Consider the following 19908-nt stretch of genomic DNA (forward strand, 5'->3'; position numbering starts at 1 on the left):
CAGATGCCTTCTCGTGTTCAGCTTGCAGTAAAACTGACGACAAATCAGAAAAGAAGCGATTCTTACAATTTCTATATAATTCTCTAAATTGCCAGAGCTGTGGCAGTTTTCGTATTGATAATGCCTTTTTTCTTTTCCCTTTCAATTCTTGAAAATCCGTTTCCTCCCAAAATTTCCAGAGCTTGCCAAGAGCTCTCCCGTGCTTCCCCCAAGGTCAGGGCGTTTTCTCACTCCACGTGTGCTCTTCCCTCCGGCGAAGCACCCATGCCTGGTTTGCTGTGCCCCCCGGCCCCTCCATCCCCCAGCTGCCCATGCCCTTCTGCTGGTCTCCTGGCCCCAGGGGGGTCCCGAAAGCCCTGGGACCCCCACCCGGCTGCGGCAGGAGAAGGGCTGCCCATCACTGGAGAACAAACTCCAAGGTTGGCCAGAGACGGCGAAACCGCGTCCTGCATCGGTAATGCTTTAAAAAGTGTTTTTCCCAGGGCGCACCGGCTGAAATGCTGTGTTCATGGTTTTCAGAGGTTCCCTTGGTCTTGTACCTCTTCGGCCTGATTTCTATCACCTGGCTGTGGGGAGGACTGCACATGGCTTACCGGCACCTCTGGATGTTAGTCTTCTTCATCATCTTCAACAGCCTGCAGGTAAGATCCGGCGCCTTTTCCTTCGGTCCCCTTGCAGAGCTGGGGGTCGTCTCCACCGCTCACAACTTGTTCGGCATTTCAGCTTCACCGGCTGAACGGCATGCAGAAACACATCGTGACACGGTGGAAGTGTTAATTATGTATTCTTTTTATTTCTGAAATTAACATAGAGACTGCATATTAAAGCAGGGGATGCATTGTTTTGAAACAATAGCAGTATAATTGCATAGATATAATTTCATAGCTAATACACTGGGAAAGAAAATTGCTTGCTTCTGTATGTAATATGTTACTGAGATAAATATAGTAAAACTGAAATATCTGCAGCCTTTGCAAAAACGCTGAGTATTTCAATTTTCTGTATCTGCTAACTCTAATTAAAAAAAAAAACCACAAATATTTTAAAATTATGTAACTGTAATATTGAAATTTTTTTCATTATTAGAGGTGAGCCTTGAGGCTTAGCTTTTCTCATGCAATATACATATTGGTAAAGCAAAGATCTTTTCACTGAAAAAAGTAAAATATAGACTAGATGTTGATTATTAGTTATAAAAAATGCAAATAGCCTTTTGCAGGATTTTACACATGCAAGTGCTTCCACTGGACTCAGTACTGCATTACACTGAATTCAATGCTATACAGCACATTGTGGAGTTGTTTACAGAATAGGGGATGGTATACCACAGATGGGAAAATGCCTCTGGTGTCTGAAAACAGTGAAATGATGAGGAATTAAAAAAAAATATATGCAAATCTATGGTGTGCAAGTTCCTCTGCCATTTTTATAGCAGAAATATCTGTGTTACCATGTATGAATTACCTATATTTAAAATCTTTATACCTCATCAAATAAAAATTAATTTAAAAGGTATATTTTCACAGAACAAATTTATCTTATATTTGAATTCAAAAGGTGGGAGTTTCCTTGAGGAGAAATCTAAACATTTTCAAAATGTACATCTCAGACATAATTTTTTTTTAAATTGAGAAAAAAAAAGTAGCTTATTCTCCTTGCAATACATTTGATAATTCAGTATATATTGTCATTTAACTATTTTGTATATGTTGGCATATATTGGCTCACATGAGTTATGATGTTTTTTTCTGTGAAGTTACATGAGTAGATTTACTCTAGTAATTGTCCACAAGCAAATAAAATTGCTTTTTAGGAAGGCAGCTGAGCTTTTTTTGCAGTCAGAGTGCCACAACTCTGCAGGACTGGCAGCAGTACCAAAGCGCATTGCCTCCCTTTTCTCTCCCCCTGTAAAATCTCAGAGAACAGGCAAAACCCCTCGGGAGTTTTAGCACTACAACAGTAACTACTGCAGCTTTGTAGTGAAACTTAATGCACTGATAGAAAGCACAAAAGTGTGGTGACGTGTGTGTGTGAACATGTAGATATACATACATATTTTTATATATCCTTCCTTCCTGTCTCTCTACAAAGAATTATTACAGAATCCGATCTGGGTTTGTGTTACATAGATCTATCTTGGATACAAATTTTTGAACAGGGTAATTCACTATAATTGAGATTTTATGGCGGAGGTAAAACAGTGCCAGAGCACTGTAATATGGATGGATATTTGCTTTAAAATAAAATTACTTTCTTGCCAGTGCATATTCAGAGAGGAGGGATATGAGTACTTTATGAAAATTATTATTCTTGGCCAGAGTGTTGACCCTTCTGTGTAATTGCCAGAAGAGACTTTATATTAGTCTGCTTTATATAACTTGAAATTTTGTTTTATTCAAGTAAAGTTCAAAGCCGTAGAATTATTGTTATTTTAATGAATGTTGCCAGGTTCAAGACACCAATTCATGCAATAGGATCAAGAAGTAAAACAGGATGTTGAAAGCCAGTCATGTAAAATATGAGACCCACAAGGTCTGTGGGGGATTTACTGCACTAGTGGTCCAGTGTGATAGCAGGTGATATGGGAAACACAGATATTAAAACATGCCTAAAACAATGTTTAAGTCATGACTGCTATTAGAGATGCACCGCTGAATGAGTCCAAAGTGAGGATTTTGTTTGGATCTGGCTGAAAGTGAGATGATACCATAAATACTTGCTTTTCTCAATCTATGTGATGTTTTTCAGTAGGTTAAATTTAATGCTCTTTATGCAGTTTTGTTTCCATTCATGCACTCTAAAATCTTTGAACTTTAGGAAGTATTATTTTTTTCTTTTATTGGCTATTCTTTGATTGTTGACTGGTCTCTTATCAGCATTGCTTGTCCATACAAAAGTTATATACCAATAAGACCTGCATAGGTAGCACCTAACTCTTGCGTGCTTCTGCTGGAATGTTTTTGTGGGTTTTCTAATGTCAGAAATATTTCTACCACAATTCCATGCAACTGAAAGAATACGTATTTCTGTATATATTGTTTTGCTACTCAAGGACATAAATAACTTTCACTTTCAAGAGCTATACCCGTCTGTCGGCTGTATCCTGCAGCAGCGTGGGGTCATGCACAAAGACCAGGTAACCTCTGTTGGCAGATGCCTTTCTGATCTTTCAGAGGCATGTCCCCAGCTGCATCTCCACCCCCAGTTAGACAGCTGGGAAATATATATTCAGAAACTTTGTTTGAAATCCTTCAGAGGAGCTAGGAAATGAAAAATTAAGAAACTAAATACCACAAGCTTCACCCTCCACTGGCTGGCTTGTTATCTTGTTATCACTGCTGTGCAACCCCGCGGCGATGCCAGACTGCCCGCGTTACCTGTATTTCTTCCTTTAACACTCTAGCACGAGCAACTGCTTCACCAATGGATATCATCTCTTTTGTATTGAGATCAATTAATTTGGCTTCTTGCCCTAATGATAGATCGTAATATCTGGGGAATAACTGTAGATGTCAACTGGCCTGCAGGAGATACCGCAGCATCTCCACAACAGGCAAATTTCTATTCAAATTACATCAATATTGATCTTCCACATCAGAAGGAGAAATCTGTTATTTTTGCTATTCCTAGTCCTAGAGAATCTGTAAAATCTCAAATACAAAATAAGCGTTCCTTTACTGAAAGGAGATGCAATAATTTCAAGTGTGTATTCTCTTCTTGGTTACTATTACTACTTGGTCTGTAGCTCCAACTCAAACAGTAGTAAATGAAAACTTTTCCTTCCAGCTATGAAGAGCTCAAGAACTTCACATTTTAAAAACATTTTTTTCCTTTGCTGGAATTTTCAGATGTAAAATGTGATAGGACAGTATCCACTACCTTTTATTACTAGATATTGGAAATTACTTTTTAAAGTATAAAGTTACCAAATATTTAAAAGGAAAAGATACCTTTTTAGTGTCGGGTACTCTGACAACAGTAAAAATAAAAGGAACAGTTCTTTCACAGTACTACAGGGTTTTTTTTGGTTTTGTTTGTTTGTTTTAATAGGTGATTGTCTTCAGTGCTTTGTAAATCTCTACAATAAAACAAGTTTGAAAAACATTTCCTGGAACACCCCCACTTTTTAAATAACTGTCCCACATATATTGTTCTCCTGTTTTAAAGTTACCATTTATCTAATCAGGAAACAGAAAAACTGACGTGTGATTCAGGTGACCAGACATGCAGCATGAAGTAAAAAACAGGGAACGAACAAGGTGAAGAGTCTGTAGATTTCCTTAATCTCTGCTTTTCATCACATAACCAGATACACCGAATTGTCTTGAGAAAAAGTCAATATGCAAGCTGCTTGTGTAGAAGAAAATTATGTATTACAAAAACTGAATACTGAGCACATGAAGGTTGTGCTGTAAGCAGGTATAGCTTTATAAAGCTTCCCACTAACGAGGGGCTGGTCTCGGGGAGGACGCGCTCCTTGCTGCGGGGTCCCTCTGTCCTCCAGGCTCTGCAGAGCCAGGTTCATCCACCACACGGACAGCCGTCTCCAGTGTCCTTTGAAGCTTTAATCTCAGCCCAGCTGTTGGGGAATGGGAGAGGAAAACGGGACTTAACAGTGGATAACACATTTTCATAATGATTTCGAGAGGAACTCGCTGTCTTTTAGTGCATGCTGTTGGCATCTCATTCCCACGCGTTATGTCTTTATCAGCTCTCAAAATCGATAATGATTGTTATAATGAGGCCGATTTTCTGCAATAAAAGGCAGTTTTACCGTTTATTGGTGGGCATTTCTGTTATACAACATGCCCTGTTTTAGCTGGAAAGCAATCTGGTGTTCATTAAAAGCTTTTCCCCAATAGGAAAGAGAACATGAGATAGTTTATGACAAACAGAGACCTGCTTCCCTGCTGCTCAGGAGCTACAGACCGTGTAACGAAGCAGAACATGACCCATTAAAATGTGTGGGGTATCCAAACGGATTCGACTTAGCAGATTGGAAGGACACTGCATGTTATCCAATTTAGTTGTTTAGCCTTATGACATACATTTCCTAGGAAACGCACTTGATAGAAAAATCATCTACTGAGGACAAATGGTTTCCGAGCGCTTCCTGCGGGAAACGGTTCCCATCAGAGACGAGTTTATAGTACAAGCTATTCTAGTGCATGGAAGGGAAAGCAACCCTTTCCCTGTAACTTCAGGAATAAACACGCAAAGTGCCGTATGGGGGGACAATAGTTGGTGTGCAAAATAAAAAATAAATTTAGAAAAGCGTGAAAGGAAAAGGATAAGGAGTGTGTTTGGGATACATGATGCTTTGAGTTCCTCGGCAGTATGCTCCTGCTTATCCTACCCAGGCAGAAACATATTCCATGCTCTCGTGTGAAAGGCCTCGGCTCCTCACCCTTTCTCTTGCAAAACTGAGGGGAACGTTTGCCTCTTTTCTTTACGTATGATTGTCTTTGCGGATTTATTCACAAGATATTTGCTGGGATCAGGAGCGAAAGAATAAGCTGCTGTCTTATGTGCTTCTCTCTAAAGGTTAGGATTTCACAAGCTGTTTTGCATACGCTATACTCGTCTAAACAATCACTGTGTTTTTCATGCAATTAAGGGGGTGTTTCTGGTTTGTATAGCTAACGTCATCAGTGGCATATTTGCCGTTCGATGGATCCAAAGTTCAGGGCAGTGGGTGGATCTCTTCCCATTGTTTGCAGAGGGGTTGGGATGAGGCTTCAGACCTGTTCTTAGGCTCTTCCCTGCAGCCAACTTCCTCAGTATAATCTTGATTATTCTTTGGCTGTATTTCCAGCAAACTGCGCTGCACACCCCAACCCTCTATCTTATAATTTAAGGTGTATCTACACTGAAAGCTACAAGGTATGAGATACCCCTGAGCTACCCCTGTCGTGGTTTCCTGCGCTAAGCCCCACCACGCACTAGCCCCAGCAATAAATTAATTGCCTTTTTTAATAAGTAATTTTGAATCAAAACCTTACTTTTACGAAATACTGAAATGTTACCCATCAACAGTATCAAAACTCCATTTTTAAGCAATTTTAAATCAGGAGAAAAGTAGATCAAAACTGGGAGGTATCCCATTATTAACCACAGTATTCAAAAAGATCTTTTGTGGTTGTTTTGGCTGATGCAGATAAGGGCAAAATGTCTTTGCCAGCTCTGTGTTTAAGCACACCAGGGTGACTCATGCCCACATAATGACCAACAGTGTTACATGTAAAATACATCTTCCCAAGAAACACTGGAAAAACCTGGCAGTAAGGGTTGCCTGGTGGCTTTCCAAACTGGGCAAAATGGCTGACTTGCCTAATAGGACAATTTTTAAAAGTCAACTTATTTGTAGTGGATTTCAGTAAAAGAAGATTCAGGAGTTCAGGTACAAGTGTTTGAAAAGCCCACGGTACCTTTAACGAGAAATGTGGACGTACGGAAAACGAGTGAGCAGGTGCACGCCCAAACCTGGCGTTGGCTGGAGTAGACATGATTCACCAAACTTCATTAATTAAAACAGTAGAGACAAACCAGAATGGGAGCAAGGGCTAGCTCAGGTAGCAAAGGAGATAAAATATCAGTGAAAACTGATAGATATGGTGGCAAAGAAAAAACCCAACATTATAATGAGGAACACCCTGTTTATGGAACAACAGAAAATAAATGTAGCAAGAGAAATCAATATGCCACATTTTTAGAAGACAAAAAAAAGTAAAAAAAATACAGCATATTGAGAAAGCAAGAAGAGACAAACATATACAGTTTTGTAAATGCATTATATTAGTGTAGTAAAGAAAATAAACAAAAGTGTATGGTTTATAAAGCTCATGCCAGCACCAGTTGCAAGTGAAAGATATGTTTTTTCCTAGAGCATACTGTTTAACGGTGGGCAGTGAGGAGGCCACCTCTATAAATAGGTTCACTTCCTGTTTCTTACAGCATCTTCCTAAAGCATCTCCTCCTGGTGAGTCAGAGATGGACTAGATGATCCCGTACAGCAGTTCTGATGATCTAAGCCACACAAAACTGAACAGAAAAATCGAGTACTAGGCAGACATGAGATGCGAGTAAATATGGTGGGCTGCAAAAGTCTGCCTGAAGATTTTGCAAAAAATTATTCTACACTGCAGATAAGCCCAACAAAAGACAATGAGGTCGTCATAGTATTGGCAGGATAAGGTGAACTACAAGCAGAATATCAAGAAAAGCACGTAAGCTTGTTCAAGTAGATATAGTACAAGCACTACCAAACCCTCTTGTGTCAGCTGAGTGCATAAATCAATCACAATTAAACACAGCTCGAAGAATTCATACACTACCCCAGAAACAAAATAAAATACACATCCAAAGCAAGCATTGCATTTTGACATCTGTGCAATAGAGTAGATTCCTATGCTGTTTCCAGGGGCTTGGATTCTCTTTCAGACATTCTACACCTGGAAGGAGAGAAAATAGTATACTCAGTACAGTTCACTTGTTTAATAGGTGAACAACAAAGGATTAGAAAAAGAAGTTATTTTTGCTAAAGTAAAAAACCCTAAAAATGTGTTCAGTATGTGCATTTATTTAAAAAAAAAAAAAAAGTAAAAAGAACTAATATAAAGCAAATAAAGAATTATTATCACTTTTTGAGACTTGACACTTTTTGACGTCAGCAGCTAAACTTTTGGGATGTAATCCTAATTGGGCAATAGCATTGGTATGCATTATACCAGCTGTGCACACTCATGAAGCCATCTGAGTGACTTGATTATTCAGTGAATCAGGACAATGCAGTATTCAATTTTATATCCCTTTCTCTATGTACATTACTTCCTTCTTAAAGAAGAATTCCGTGTTCCTAGTTACCACCCTAAACATACTCTAATACATGATTACTGTAATGACTTATGAAATTATGGTAAAGTATTCAAGTTATTACGTAATGGACCCAAAGCCAGTCAACAGCTGAAGACAAAACAAAGAAAAAAGTGTGCAGTGTCAGGTAAACAAAGGAAGCATTGTTAGGTTGGAATTAAATATCTCCTAAATATATAGGAGAAATTGTTGTCAGAAGAAAGTAGCTTGTGTCTAGAGTTGTGTTTATGATGATGAACGTATACAGAATATTGCATGATAAAATCGCAAAAAGTACAGTCAAAAGAATGTACTGAAGTGGGCTTTGATTTACTGGATTTTCAACCAATTGTCAATCAAAAACATTTAGAGAATATTTCAATCTGTTGTCCATTTACAATAGAAAAAATGAATACGAAGTATCTTTTAAAACAAATATAATAATGAAATAACATTTTAGGTCTTCCAGCATTTATGAAGCTACTTCGGCAGTTCTTGAAGAACTTACATTAAAAATATATTTCAAGAAAAACCTCTAAACATTTTAATCACTTTTTGAGGTGGAAGATGACAAAGCAGTTTTAACCATTACCCTAAGAAGGCGCTAGTAACAGCGAGAATAATGTAGTACACAACGACAAGAAATATAACAACTAACATGTACTGCTACAGCCAGTGGAAGTATATCCACTGAAAAGCACTTGAGATCTTCCAGCTCTGTCAATAACAGTGGACTTTTCTTATTGCGGAGAATAAAACAGCAACCATTTTGATTTGGTATCTGTAACAAATCACCCGCCTCTTAATTTACATTCCTGCCAATCTCTTTGTGTCACCATAAATAGCATTTTTTCAATAACTCAGCTAAAATAGGTATCTCAGCATAATCATAATGTAGAGTCAATCTTTATTTTGCCTTTAAATCCAGACTTCTAAATTCTGTACTATTATTTTAAGACCATTAATTGATGGTCATAGAGTTCCGAAGTTGAGAGTGTGGCTTCTAAGTCTTGAAAATAATGAGTTTCTTTATAATTGGTTGAAGTACTTAACGCTTTTTTTTACCTCTCATGGGTTTTCACTGGCAAAGCCTGCTGCAATCACTGGCAGGGTTTGAGAAGGAGGGAGGCCGCAAACAACAGGGGAGAAACAGGCTGAGGACCACTTAGAGAAGCCATAAAACCCAGATCCATGGGGCTGAACGGGATTCATCCAGAAGTGCAGAAAGAGCTGGCCATGTAATTGTGAGTTTATTTTTGAAAAATTGTGGTGACTGAGAATAAACGTGGTGGCAAGGAAAAGGATACCATTCCTCCCGAATTTTAGAAAAGCAGAGTATAACTTCAGGAAATTTGCAGCTGACAGTAACTGGGGGAAGTGGAACTCCTCTTGGAAATGAGGCAAAGCACATAACAGGCTGCACCAGGAGGAATTTGGCCAACGGATTGAGTTATCATGCTTGTCTACTCAGAGCTAGTGAAGCCACACTTGAAATATTCTGTCCAGTTTTGGAGTCTCCAGCTCACAAGGTGTGTGGAGAAACTGGTGAGGATCCAAGGGAGGGCTACCACGGTGGTTGGAGGCCTGGAGCACATGTCCTGTGAAGAGTGGCTGAGGGAGCTGGGCTTATTTAGTCGGGTGAGGAGGACACCAATGGAAAATGTAATACCAGCATGCATATATTTGAAGGGTAATTAAAAAGATGATGATGTCATGCTCTTCCCCTCTACTCTTTTGATGGTGCCAGGTGATAACAACAATGGCACGTGGCCACAAAACTGTGGCGTAGGAGGTTTTCGGATTGGATGTTAGGAAAAATAATTCACTAGGAGGAAGTACAGAACTGGAACCGTGGTCCAGAGAGGTTTGGGATCTCCATTGCTGTGTGTTTTTAAGACTCAGCTAGACAAAGCCGTACCGACCTGATCAATGGACTGACCCTCTGAGCGGACTGAATGACCTTCAGAGGTCCCATCCAGCCAGTTTTCCTGTGGCTCTATGATTTGATGTGTGGGAAGCTCTATTCTCAACCCGTTTGTTGTGATAGATAGATAACAACACCGGCCACATGGCCGTGAGGCCATGAGTTTTTAGAAAAGCATCAAATATCACAGAACTAATGATAAAACCTGAAGACCTGGAAATTATATAGACAGGAAAGTTTAGGTAAAATATTAGCCATCTTTAGGAATTACTTTGGAGCAGTGGATTCAGTTTCTCATGTTTCAGCACTGCAGAGTGGTCTCTATGCATACGTATCTTCATGCTGAACATCATTACGGTATGAAGGCTGATCTGAACGTTTCTGTGAAATAAATGCATGTGAAGTTTTAATAGTCTCTAGGAGAAGAACTGTTCCCTTTTCCTCCACCCACACATTTCCTGCACAAGAACCCTCTATATTGTACAAGCCTGATGTTTCACTAGTATGAGAACGATGTTTTCTCCTTTTCTTCATAATAAATACAGATGAGGCCTTGTCTGGGGGCTTGTAAAACTCGTGTTGAAAAAAAATCCTTCTCTTATTTTCTATACGGCTTCAGTGGCCTCCAAGCAACTACTGTAGAACAAGTGAATGGCATTACTGCTTTTATCTCTTATAGTTTCATTATTACTCAGCATATTCATGATATGCAATTTTAGCAGAGACCATGATAAGCTAAAAATTCATTCTGAAATAACACGGAAATAAAAGGAATTCAGTAAAAACTGACTTCATTAACTTTTTCCTGAAGTAAATGTAAAGTCCCTCTTTGTTTGTATTTTATTTTATTCTTGACATATAATACATTTTAAACAGGAGTCATTGTTGGAAATTGTTTAGATTTTTGGAATATCATCCAGCTGATGAGTGTTGAAGGAATATGAGTTAAAGGACCACCATCCAGCCTTAATTTATAGGGTGACTTGTTGAATTGGTGAGAGAAGAGAACAGAAAGGGTTATTAAACATGTATGCAAAGTTGGGAAAAAGAAAATCTAATCATTTAAGCATATGGTCCTTACAGAATAGTGTATGAAGGAACTTCTGTCATGTGGGAAAAAGGTTATTGCATACAGCAACCAGTGCTGGTTAAGTGGGTGTTCCAAACTTAAAAAAGAAATAGACCACTTAATAAGTTCTATCACCTAGAGAAATTCTGCTGGATTGTGGGCAAAATAGAGTTAAATTAATCGTGAAAACATCAGTGAGACTAATCCTTGGCAGCTTTTTCTTATAGTACTTCTAAAAAAACTTTCTTGTATTAATTGACATGCAGATAAACTGTAAATGCTTATTTTCCAGTGAGGACAGAGCAGTTCTCTAAGTGCAATTGATAATGGTTTTGCCAGCCTAGGAAATAATGAATTAGAAGTTGTCCAAACTAGGACAGAGTTAGCTTAAAAGAAACTGTTCAATGGATTCTTTTTAGAAGTACTTTCTTCTAAAGAAGTGTTGTTGTGAGCCCTAACAGGTCATATTAGGACTAAAGGGAAGGTAGTTTGCCAAAAAAACCAATTACTTTTTGAAACAGTGACATGATATATATATAGTTTGCTTTTTACTCAAAAGCATTTTGGAATAGAATAAGCAAATAATCTTTGAAATAAAGCTGGGAGACCTCTAGACATCAGCAAAACCCTTTGTGCCACAATATAGGTTCAGCTATATCTTAAACGCTAAATATATTTTGATTTTGTCAACTAGAAGCGTGTTAGTAAGACATCGGTTTTACAATTAAAGATCAGATACTTAAAAGTAGGATAAAATCTAGCTTGGATGTAGTGAAGTTACACATACTAGTCCAAGCCATTATCTGCTAATCCGGACAAAGGAAATGCAGCAAATCTGTTCAACTCTTAGGGAGGTATTTGATACAGTGACACAACAAAATCGGAGGAGTAAGAGTAAAGGGAAAAATATGGTAAAAATAAAATGGGAAAACTAAAAAACCAGTAATATTGCATCTCGATACTAATCTTCACTTGCGTTTTCATTATGACCGTGGCAGAAAAAATGCTAATAGAGCATTTTGATTACACAAATTTAGGGGTTGTTGGTGATTCAGAGGACTGATGTATCCTACACAATGAAATGGATGATTTTTAGTCTATGGAATGAACTTAATAGCAATTATATGAGATCTGACAACACTAAGTGCAGAATTATGCACGAAGATACTGACAGTGAAAGAATTTCTCCTATAAGTTGATAAGTTATATATAACTGAGAAGTACAATCTGAGATGGGTGTATCGCTTTATCTCAGGACAAATGCAAATCACCAGTATGATACAGGCTTGAAAGAAGCAAATGTGGTGCTAATTTCGTACCCAACAGCAGTACGAATGCCATTGTAAAAGGTACTGGTGACGCATTATTTGGGATCCTGTGGACATTTCTGAGCCTGTTGGTCCAAGAGATGAATTCTCTATATGGTAGGAGTAGAAAAAAGGTATTAGCGGTGATCAGGGATTTGAAAATCTTATTTCAGAAGCCTGAGAGTATTTCACATGTCAGCAATCATCTGTTGTCTGTGTGCATATTGGCCTTGATCCAGCAGCTGTATAATCTCACCAATGTCATGTTGCACACAAAATAATGCAACCTATCTCTCAGCAGGCGTTTTTTAGGGACTTCAGTCCTTTTTCAGAGTTGGCCCTAAGTCAGAACAACTTTTTGAGTTCCAACACCTCGGTTTTGCTCCGGAGGCAAGGTGGTGTGAGGGCGTAAAGAAGGCATTGCGCATCACTTTCAAAGTTAAATTCACTTTGACTACACCTACTAGCACAGTGCTTTGCCAGCTGCGATTTGTATGGGCAAACAGTTAAACATCTAACCTGCTCAGAAACACTGAGTGTGGCTGTGATCTCATACCATTAAATTCTTTGAGATTTTCGGTATTTCCTTCTATTAACAAAAGGACCGAGAATTTAAGGAACGTTAACTGTACTGTTGTACATTCATTCCAAAGTCAGTTTGTTTGAAAGTGTTTAAGTGTAATGTTGCCAAAGTTTTCTTTTCGTACTGAATTTTTGTGATGGATTTTTTTCTCCAAGGGGGAACACGTCAACAGTTAAATGTGAGATCTGAAAATAACCGCTTAGTAGCAACTCTCTCAGGAAGCTTTCTAATGCATGTGAGGACTGCAAATCATTTGTTTCTGGAAAGAGTTGAGCAACTGTGAAGCTGGAGCTAACCGCAGTTGGATGAAAATTGCTAACTTATGTTTTCTTTATTTTGAGCAAAATGTCAAGTGTTGCTCTTTTGCCTTTGCCTTGACAAAGGTCAATTGGATTTAAAAAAGCACCAAATCAACTCGTACTGTCAGCTGATTATTTGTCTAAATCTTCAGATGTGTTGTTTTGCTGTTACAACAGTGTCATGGAAAGTTTTAGTGGCAAAGATATATTAGATCGTCAATTGCAAAACTGGGAACCACACTGATATTTCTTCTTTGTTCTTTGTATGTCTTCTTAAAGAAGGGTGAGTAGAAGACTTAATTTTGAGAGGGGTATCATCTTATTTTCTCGGTGTATGTGTGAGTGTGTATAAATAAAACACATAATCTACTGGAGACTTCCTAATGTTGTGATTGTGCTTCAAAAAATGTGTAACAGGGAAGCGGCTTGAAAATTGTAATACTTATCCTAAAATATGCTCAGACACCCTGCGTACCCAGTAGAGGATTTCAGTATTTCTTATGCTCCAGCACCCTCTAGGATTAATCTTTTGAGTTCCAGGAAAGAGAAAATTGTCATTTTACTAGGCAGAGTGATTCCTTTCTGAGTGGAGTGGAGCCAGCAGCTCTTGCAGGACCTTCTTCTCATTCCTGACTTCTGAAAGATGGCAGGAAAACAGTGATTCTCACCATGAAGACTGCTGCTTTCCTGCAAAGGTTCGTTATTTTCACACTAGCTTCTGTGAAACCACCTATTATTAGCCGAATAGGCCAACCTATGCGACAGAAATTTTTACTTCATAAAAGGAATATGTGCTGATAGGTCTGTTTTTAATTCTGTCATTTCATTTTCATCAGTGAACGAAAAAGGGTTAGTCACACTCCCCACCTCTAGGCACCTAAATTACTACACTGCTTTCCAAAGGCTTTTTATGTGGTCAATAAAGAGTGAAATGCGATTCCAGAGGATGCTTCATCAGACACGTGGGAGGCTCCTGCTTTGTCATTACTTTCAGTTAGTATAACATCTCAGTATTTAAGCTCTTTAAACTGTAATGTTTTATTAAATAGAAATGTCTTTGTGCTCTTAAAAAACCAACAAAACCCATCATAAAAAAGTGAAAATAATTAATAGTCATAAAAAAAACAACAAAACCCAACACATAAAAAAGTGAAAATAATTAATAGTCATCTTAGGAACTGGTTATTTTCAGGTTGCCCTTTAATGATAAAAAGAGTGCTTTGTCCTTTCCTTCTTACAGTATTTTTTTGCTGATGAACATCTGCTAAAGTCTTGAGAAATAAGCTCACGTTAGGACCACCTGCTTTAGATGAGTACCTATATAGTTGCTAATGCCTAGCAATTATTTAGACTAAGAAACGATGATTATGTATTAACTGTAGTGCTCTGGAGTTCATGAATGGCCCAGATTTTCATTGTGTTGAATACTGTACAGGGAACAAAAAGATGTCCTGTGCCCTAGTCTGTAAACTCCGATGTGAGACAAGGAATGGACACGCAGTACAAGCAGGCAATTAGACAACAGGCCAGCATGACAGGCAGGCAACAAGCTTTTGTAGCCAGAGACCTAAGAGGAGGTCATCAAGAAGGTGAGCAGGTTGGGTGTTTAACTGTTAGTCCATAAAAATCATATCTGGCAGTGCACTGCACTATTCAAAGTGCTGCATGGTGGAAGGATGAGAGACAACGGGAATAAGTTGAAATAAACCTCAAGTACGCTAGGTACTTTTGAGCTGGGTCAGGGAGGAATAAAGTGTTTCTGTGCTCTAAAAACCACACTAAGGACCGTCGCTGTGGAGCGTTTTGCAACAAGCAGCGAAGCTTCTCCCCTTCTTCCCATGGCAGGAATCCAGTCCCATCCTTGAAACTCTACTGAGATTTAGTCCCAAAGACAACCCTGTCCTTACTCACCTGCTTCTTTGTCCCCTTCTGCACAGGTTTTAAAAAAACAGTATCTAGACATCACGTACATTGAGAACAGAAAGTCTGCTAGCACCCATTCCAATACTTCTTTGCCTATCTCAGAAATTTTTTCATTTCTCCCTAAGAAATAGGTAAATCTCAGAAGGAGAAACAAATCATTTGTGTCCGCATTTCCACAGAGGCTTTGCTTTGCAAGTAAGCACAGTGTAGATGTCCTTCACGTAGGCTACGGTAGTATAGGATGTAGTGAGGCCATGGAGTCACGATGAGATTCTTGGACCACCTGAAGTTTTTCTTAAGAAACAGTGTAGAAATAGTATAAAAGTAATTTATCCAAGATCTAGCCATGTGTGGTGAATTTTGTTTGAAGTTATTATCCCAATCCCTTGAAAAACAATGTAACTGTCCTACTTTCCTTTAGGACACATGAAAACCAACTGAGAAAGTATCTTTAGGGCAGCCCTTACAAAATTTCAGGAATATTTAAAGTAACAAAAATTTTAATAGTTTTGCCTCTCAGAAAATATATTTGTAGAAAAACACAGATCTTATCAGGTCTATCTGGACAGAGTTAAAGGGAGACTTGAGAAATGCAGTATTTTCACTAATGTAATATAAATTTTAAGTTCAGGTATTGTAAAGAAATTTCAAAGTGCTCACAAGTAGTCATTTTCTGCTTGTGAAAATTATCACAATAGGATACATTGATATAATATATGAAAAACTGAGAATTAATTATTTTTTAATGACTATCTTTTTTTTATAGTTCATCTGGCCTGTAAGTAGTTATGTCTGCTCTGCAGCATCATGAATTACCAGCCTGTCAATCTTCAGAGTAGCTTTCTGAGATGGATATTATCATCTCTATTTTATAGATGGCTGGAATAAAAGCCATGGGAAGATAAATGGCTTGTGTAGGGCCAGCGTACTTGCTCATACAGGAAGCAAATTTAGTGGCTCCTGCATTTCAGGTTTGTGCTCAGTTTATTAAACCACATTACTACCAATCTCTTAGTCCGTATTGCTGCAAGTACTTTATTTTTTCGAATGGATCGTATTTTCTAAATGGAAGCCAAATATAGTGCTACTAGTTCATTAAATCCTTGTAACAGCAGAGAGTAGAAGGAGCTGTGGGATGAATGATTTTCAGCATAATCTAAATAAAGACTCCTCTTCCTGGAAACATCTCTTTTTGGATTGCTTCAGATTGCCACCCTCCTTTCCATTGGCAAAGAGCATTAGCACAAACTGTTTAGTCACTTTGCCAACATGGGTTGGCTTGGTTTGTAAGAATGATTTGTAATAGCTAAAATGCCAGGCATGGACTGGAAGAAAATAGTGCAGTACTTAACACTAAGTGACGTCTAACTTACTTGCCTGGAAATTTCTCCTTCCACAGTACCAATACAAACTATGGGGGAAAAACAAAAAAAATAAAAATCCCAGGATCATAGTTATAGCTTTCTGCCACGAATATGATTTCTGTGTGTGGCTTGTATAGATTTAGCCATCTAGTGCATTAAAAAATTATTTTGATTCACTTTGTTCACATACAAACCTAAATTTTACTGTATACTGCAGTAAAAACGTGTTTGAGTAGGAGTTAAATGGTTCAGTCATTTTTTTAATAAAGAAGAATCAGTCATCATGTCAATACTCAAAGGCTTTGCGTAGAGGATGGAAGGGTCTTGCAGTTTGGGGTTTAGGTGTGTTTTGTAGGATACTTCATCCTATCCCGCTGAGTAATCTCATCACCAGCACTGCTGAGCCAGAGGATCAGAAGTCAATTTCTTTTCTTTACTGCTATCTTCCTTGCTATCACTTGCTGACCCCAGGAAGGCAACAGGGCAAAAAAAATCTCAGAAAAAAGCAGTGTGTAAGGTTACTGTATCTCCTCCTCCTAAATGGTGAAATTAGACTCATGTCGTGTCCTATGGGATCCTTTAATTGCAAACTGGATAAAATTTCGATTTCAATGACCTAACAAGAACATAGAAAAACAGTCCTTTCACTGAAAGTGAAACCTTCCTTTTAGCACATTCCACAAATACTGAAAAAGGTGTAAGGATATTGATTTATTTTCTTTACCAAAAAATGTCAGTGCATCCTTAAAGCGCGGGTGCTAGATTTTTGGGCTGCCATTTGAAATGCATCCGCTATGTGATATGACACAGATAATCCCAAACGGACATAAAGCCCATCTGCTTTGGAGCCAAGAGTAATATAACAGTGTCAACAGAGATGCAGAGCCAGGGACCGCAGCGATGAGGGGAAAAGCTCCCAGGCTTGGGCTCGGCATTGCTTACTCTGCTACGCTGCTGTTGACCCGGCTCTGGCATGTCACTGCTCAGCTGATGACTCTAAGTACCCTCTTCCTTAATGGCCTTTGGATTGATCATTCGGTTGGGTCATGTTTTGTTTTGTGTTAAATTTTGTTTTGTGTTAAAACTTCACTTCCACATGTATGATTACGGCTTACTAAACACCAGGCGCTTTGGTAAGTGCTGTGTTGCACAAAGTCTGTTAATGTCCGACAGGCTGGACTATAATTATCACAACAGCCATGCCACAAATACTGCACCTAGCAACATCTGCAAAACATAACAGTCTATACCATATATTAATGATTTATCAAGCCTTTAGAAACTATGCATAAATAGAATCTTGGAACAGATTCTGCCATTCTCTCAGAATTAATAGTAATTAATGATTACACCTGCTAAGAGTCCATTTGCTGAGCATAAAAATGCCTTGCATGGGTGACATTCTTGTATAGGCCAATGTATTACTGACCATTTTATGATTTTTTTGACTAGCAACCTGTCTTCCTTTTACGCTTATACTGGTTTTTATTATAGCATTTTCTTTGCATGCCAAAGTTGAAGTGGTGTATGTGTGATACTCATATGTGAGATGAAATAATAATCTCTAATTCCTTTTCTGTTGCTTTCGGCAAAGTTTGGAAAGATTGCTACTACCGGTACTTTTTTTCATTTTCCTGCTAGATTCTTTTCAAATTAAGAAATTCAGTTTAGCCTCCATTCATTCAATTTCTGCAGTAAGGGCAATGTATAAGTAAAGTATGACACAAAGTGAATGCATTTTGTTGCCTTAATTCATACTGGTAAGTATGATCTTCATTGTATGTTTATACTTTTTAATGGAGGAAAAACTCCTATATTATCATCTTTGCCCCAAATTTTATGTCTAGTAATGTAATTTTACATCTAGTTTTACATCTAGTTTTTACATCTAGTAATTCATTACATGTGAGGCTTAACCAAAGGCTGTCAGTGCAGGTACAAGTAACTGAATGTATATGCTTTGAGTAGCTCTATATTTGAATTCAGAGGTAGGTCCATGTGGAGCAGTTACCTAAGGTGTAAGATGGAAGTTTATCTTAAAACTTGCCTTACTCACTGACTGTGTTCAAAGAACAATTGTGCCTGTGCCTAGTTTATCTATACTAAATTACATTTATAGGTATATAGTTATATAGTTATACATGTGTAGCTATAGATAGTTATGATTAAACACAAATTAGTATATATTTCTGTTACCAGAAAATATTGTATCTTAGACAACACAGAAACCACCTCAACAAAACCCTCACAGGCTGTTTGTAGCCTTGAAAGACTCCTAAGGAAAAGCATGGAGTGACGGTGAGGCAGAAGGTAGGTATGCGGAGACGAGAAGCTGCAGTTTTCCACTGAGAGCACTTGGAGAAACTGGCTTGGCCAGTTTTAGGAGTGTCATTATATTACATTAGACTGAAGTTTTCCGAGTGAGCCTGGGGCAAGAACCAGGGTCCCGGTGGTGGTGAAGACACCGTGCCTGTCGTAGGAGCAGAGAGAGCAGAAGCACGCTCAGGTTGTTACCATTTCCACTGTCCTCGCTGGAACGGGATAGTGAACATCATCCTACAGACTTCTACATCCATTAAATTATATGAACTATTATAATTATTAATTATGTGAAACAGCACTGCCGCACCAGGCTATGAGACTTCCAGTACTTGCCTATATAGCTGGGTTTTATAGGCTTTATTTTTGACCTGCTTAACATCAAATTGCTTCAGAATCCACCTGCCTGGCAAAGTTTCCCTGTCTCACTTCAGAATTTCCTACTAGTTCCCTCACGAGATTGCTTTTACCTCTCATCAGGCTTTCTATTACTTGCTTATCAGCCCGTCTTTCCTGCTAACTTCTGCAAGGAGCCGAAATTCTGTTACAAAAACCGAACGTGCGCAGTCTGGAGGTGGAAGCCTGATGAAGTCAGTGTTCCCGACCCCGTCTGACCCGTAAGAATCTCCGGGCTGGTGGAGCTCACCTCCACGTGCTGGCCCTGCTCTGCAGCAGAGCCAGTGCTGCTGGGATTGCGCGGGCAAGGAGGAAGAAGGCTCGAGGTCTTCCTCCCAGCACTGACTGGGGGAGGGACAATGGCAGAACTGGTAGCTGCTCTGCTGCAACTGGGGACGGGAAAGTGCAAAGGAAGAAAAGTCAGAAAGCTAGAGTTTAAACTATTGTAAACCATTTTTAACTAGAGTTAAAAAAAAAACAGTGAAGGGCTTCTTCCAGTCATGTACTCTCTTCTTGACCCGCCATGCAGCTCTGGACTTGGCAGCTGTCTGTGTTTGCTTTACATTGGACTTCGCCGTGCAGCCAAGACAGCTCTGTCAAACGCTTTGGGTGGTTTTGCAATGAGAAAACATGATACTGCAGAGCCAGCAGTTATTGCCATACAAGGGTGCTGGAAATGAATAGCGATCTGTAGCCCTCACACAAAGAGGGAGACCTCAAAAGGACATATATTCCATGCTAAGTCATAGGAAAAACTAAGCTAAAAGAAAAACCAAAACAACACTGAGAAGCTTGTTACTTTGAAAAATATGTGAAAGTCCATCCTTCAACAGCTCCTGTCATTTTTTCCTCTTAAGAAATGCTCCACAGATA

At 38.8% G+C, this 19908-nt stretch overlaps 1 protein-coding gene across 1 annotated transcript in view; it reads left to right on the forward strand.

The window, feature by feature from the left end:
- The window catches only part of LOC104076154 (G-protein coupled receptor 98-like), a gene marked incomplete at its 5' end in the record, with an annotated part of 56510 nt that overhangs the window by 14505 nt on the left and 22097 nt on the right, over positions 1 to 19908 (forward strand). The window contains one exon of the mRNA XM_009576918.1: positions 520 to 641. Coding sequence (XP_009575213.1) covers positions 520 to 641 — 122 coding nt within the window. The remainder of the gene's footprint in view (positions 1 to 519; positions 642 to 19908) is intronic.

The sequence above is a fragment of the Fulmarus glacialis genome, unplaced genomic scaffold (genome assembly GCF_000690835.1).
Source record: "Fulmarus glacialis isolate BGI_N327 unplaced genomic scaffold, ASM69083v1 scaffold44, whole genome shotgun sequence".
Classification (NCBI taxonomy): domain Eukaryota; kingdom Metazoa; phylum Chordata; class Aves; order Procellariiformes; family Procellariidae; genus Fulmarus; species Fulmarus glacialis.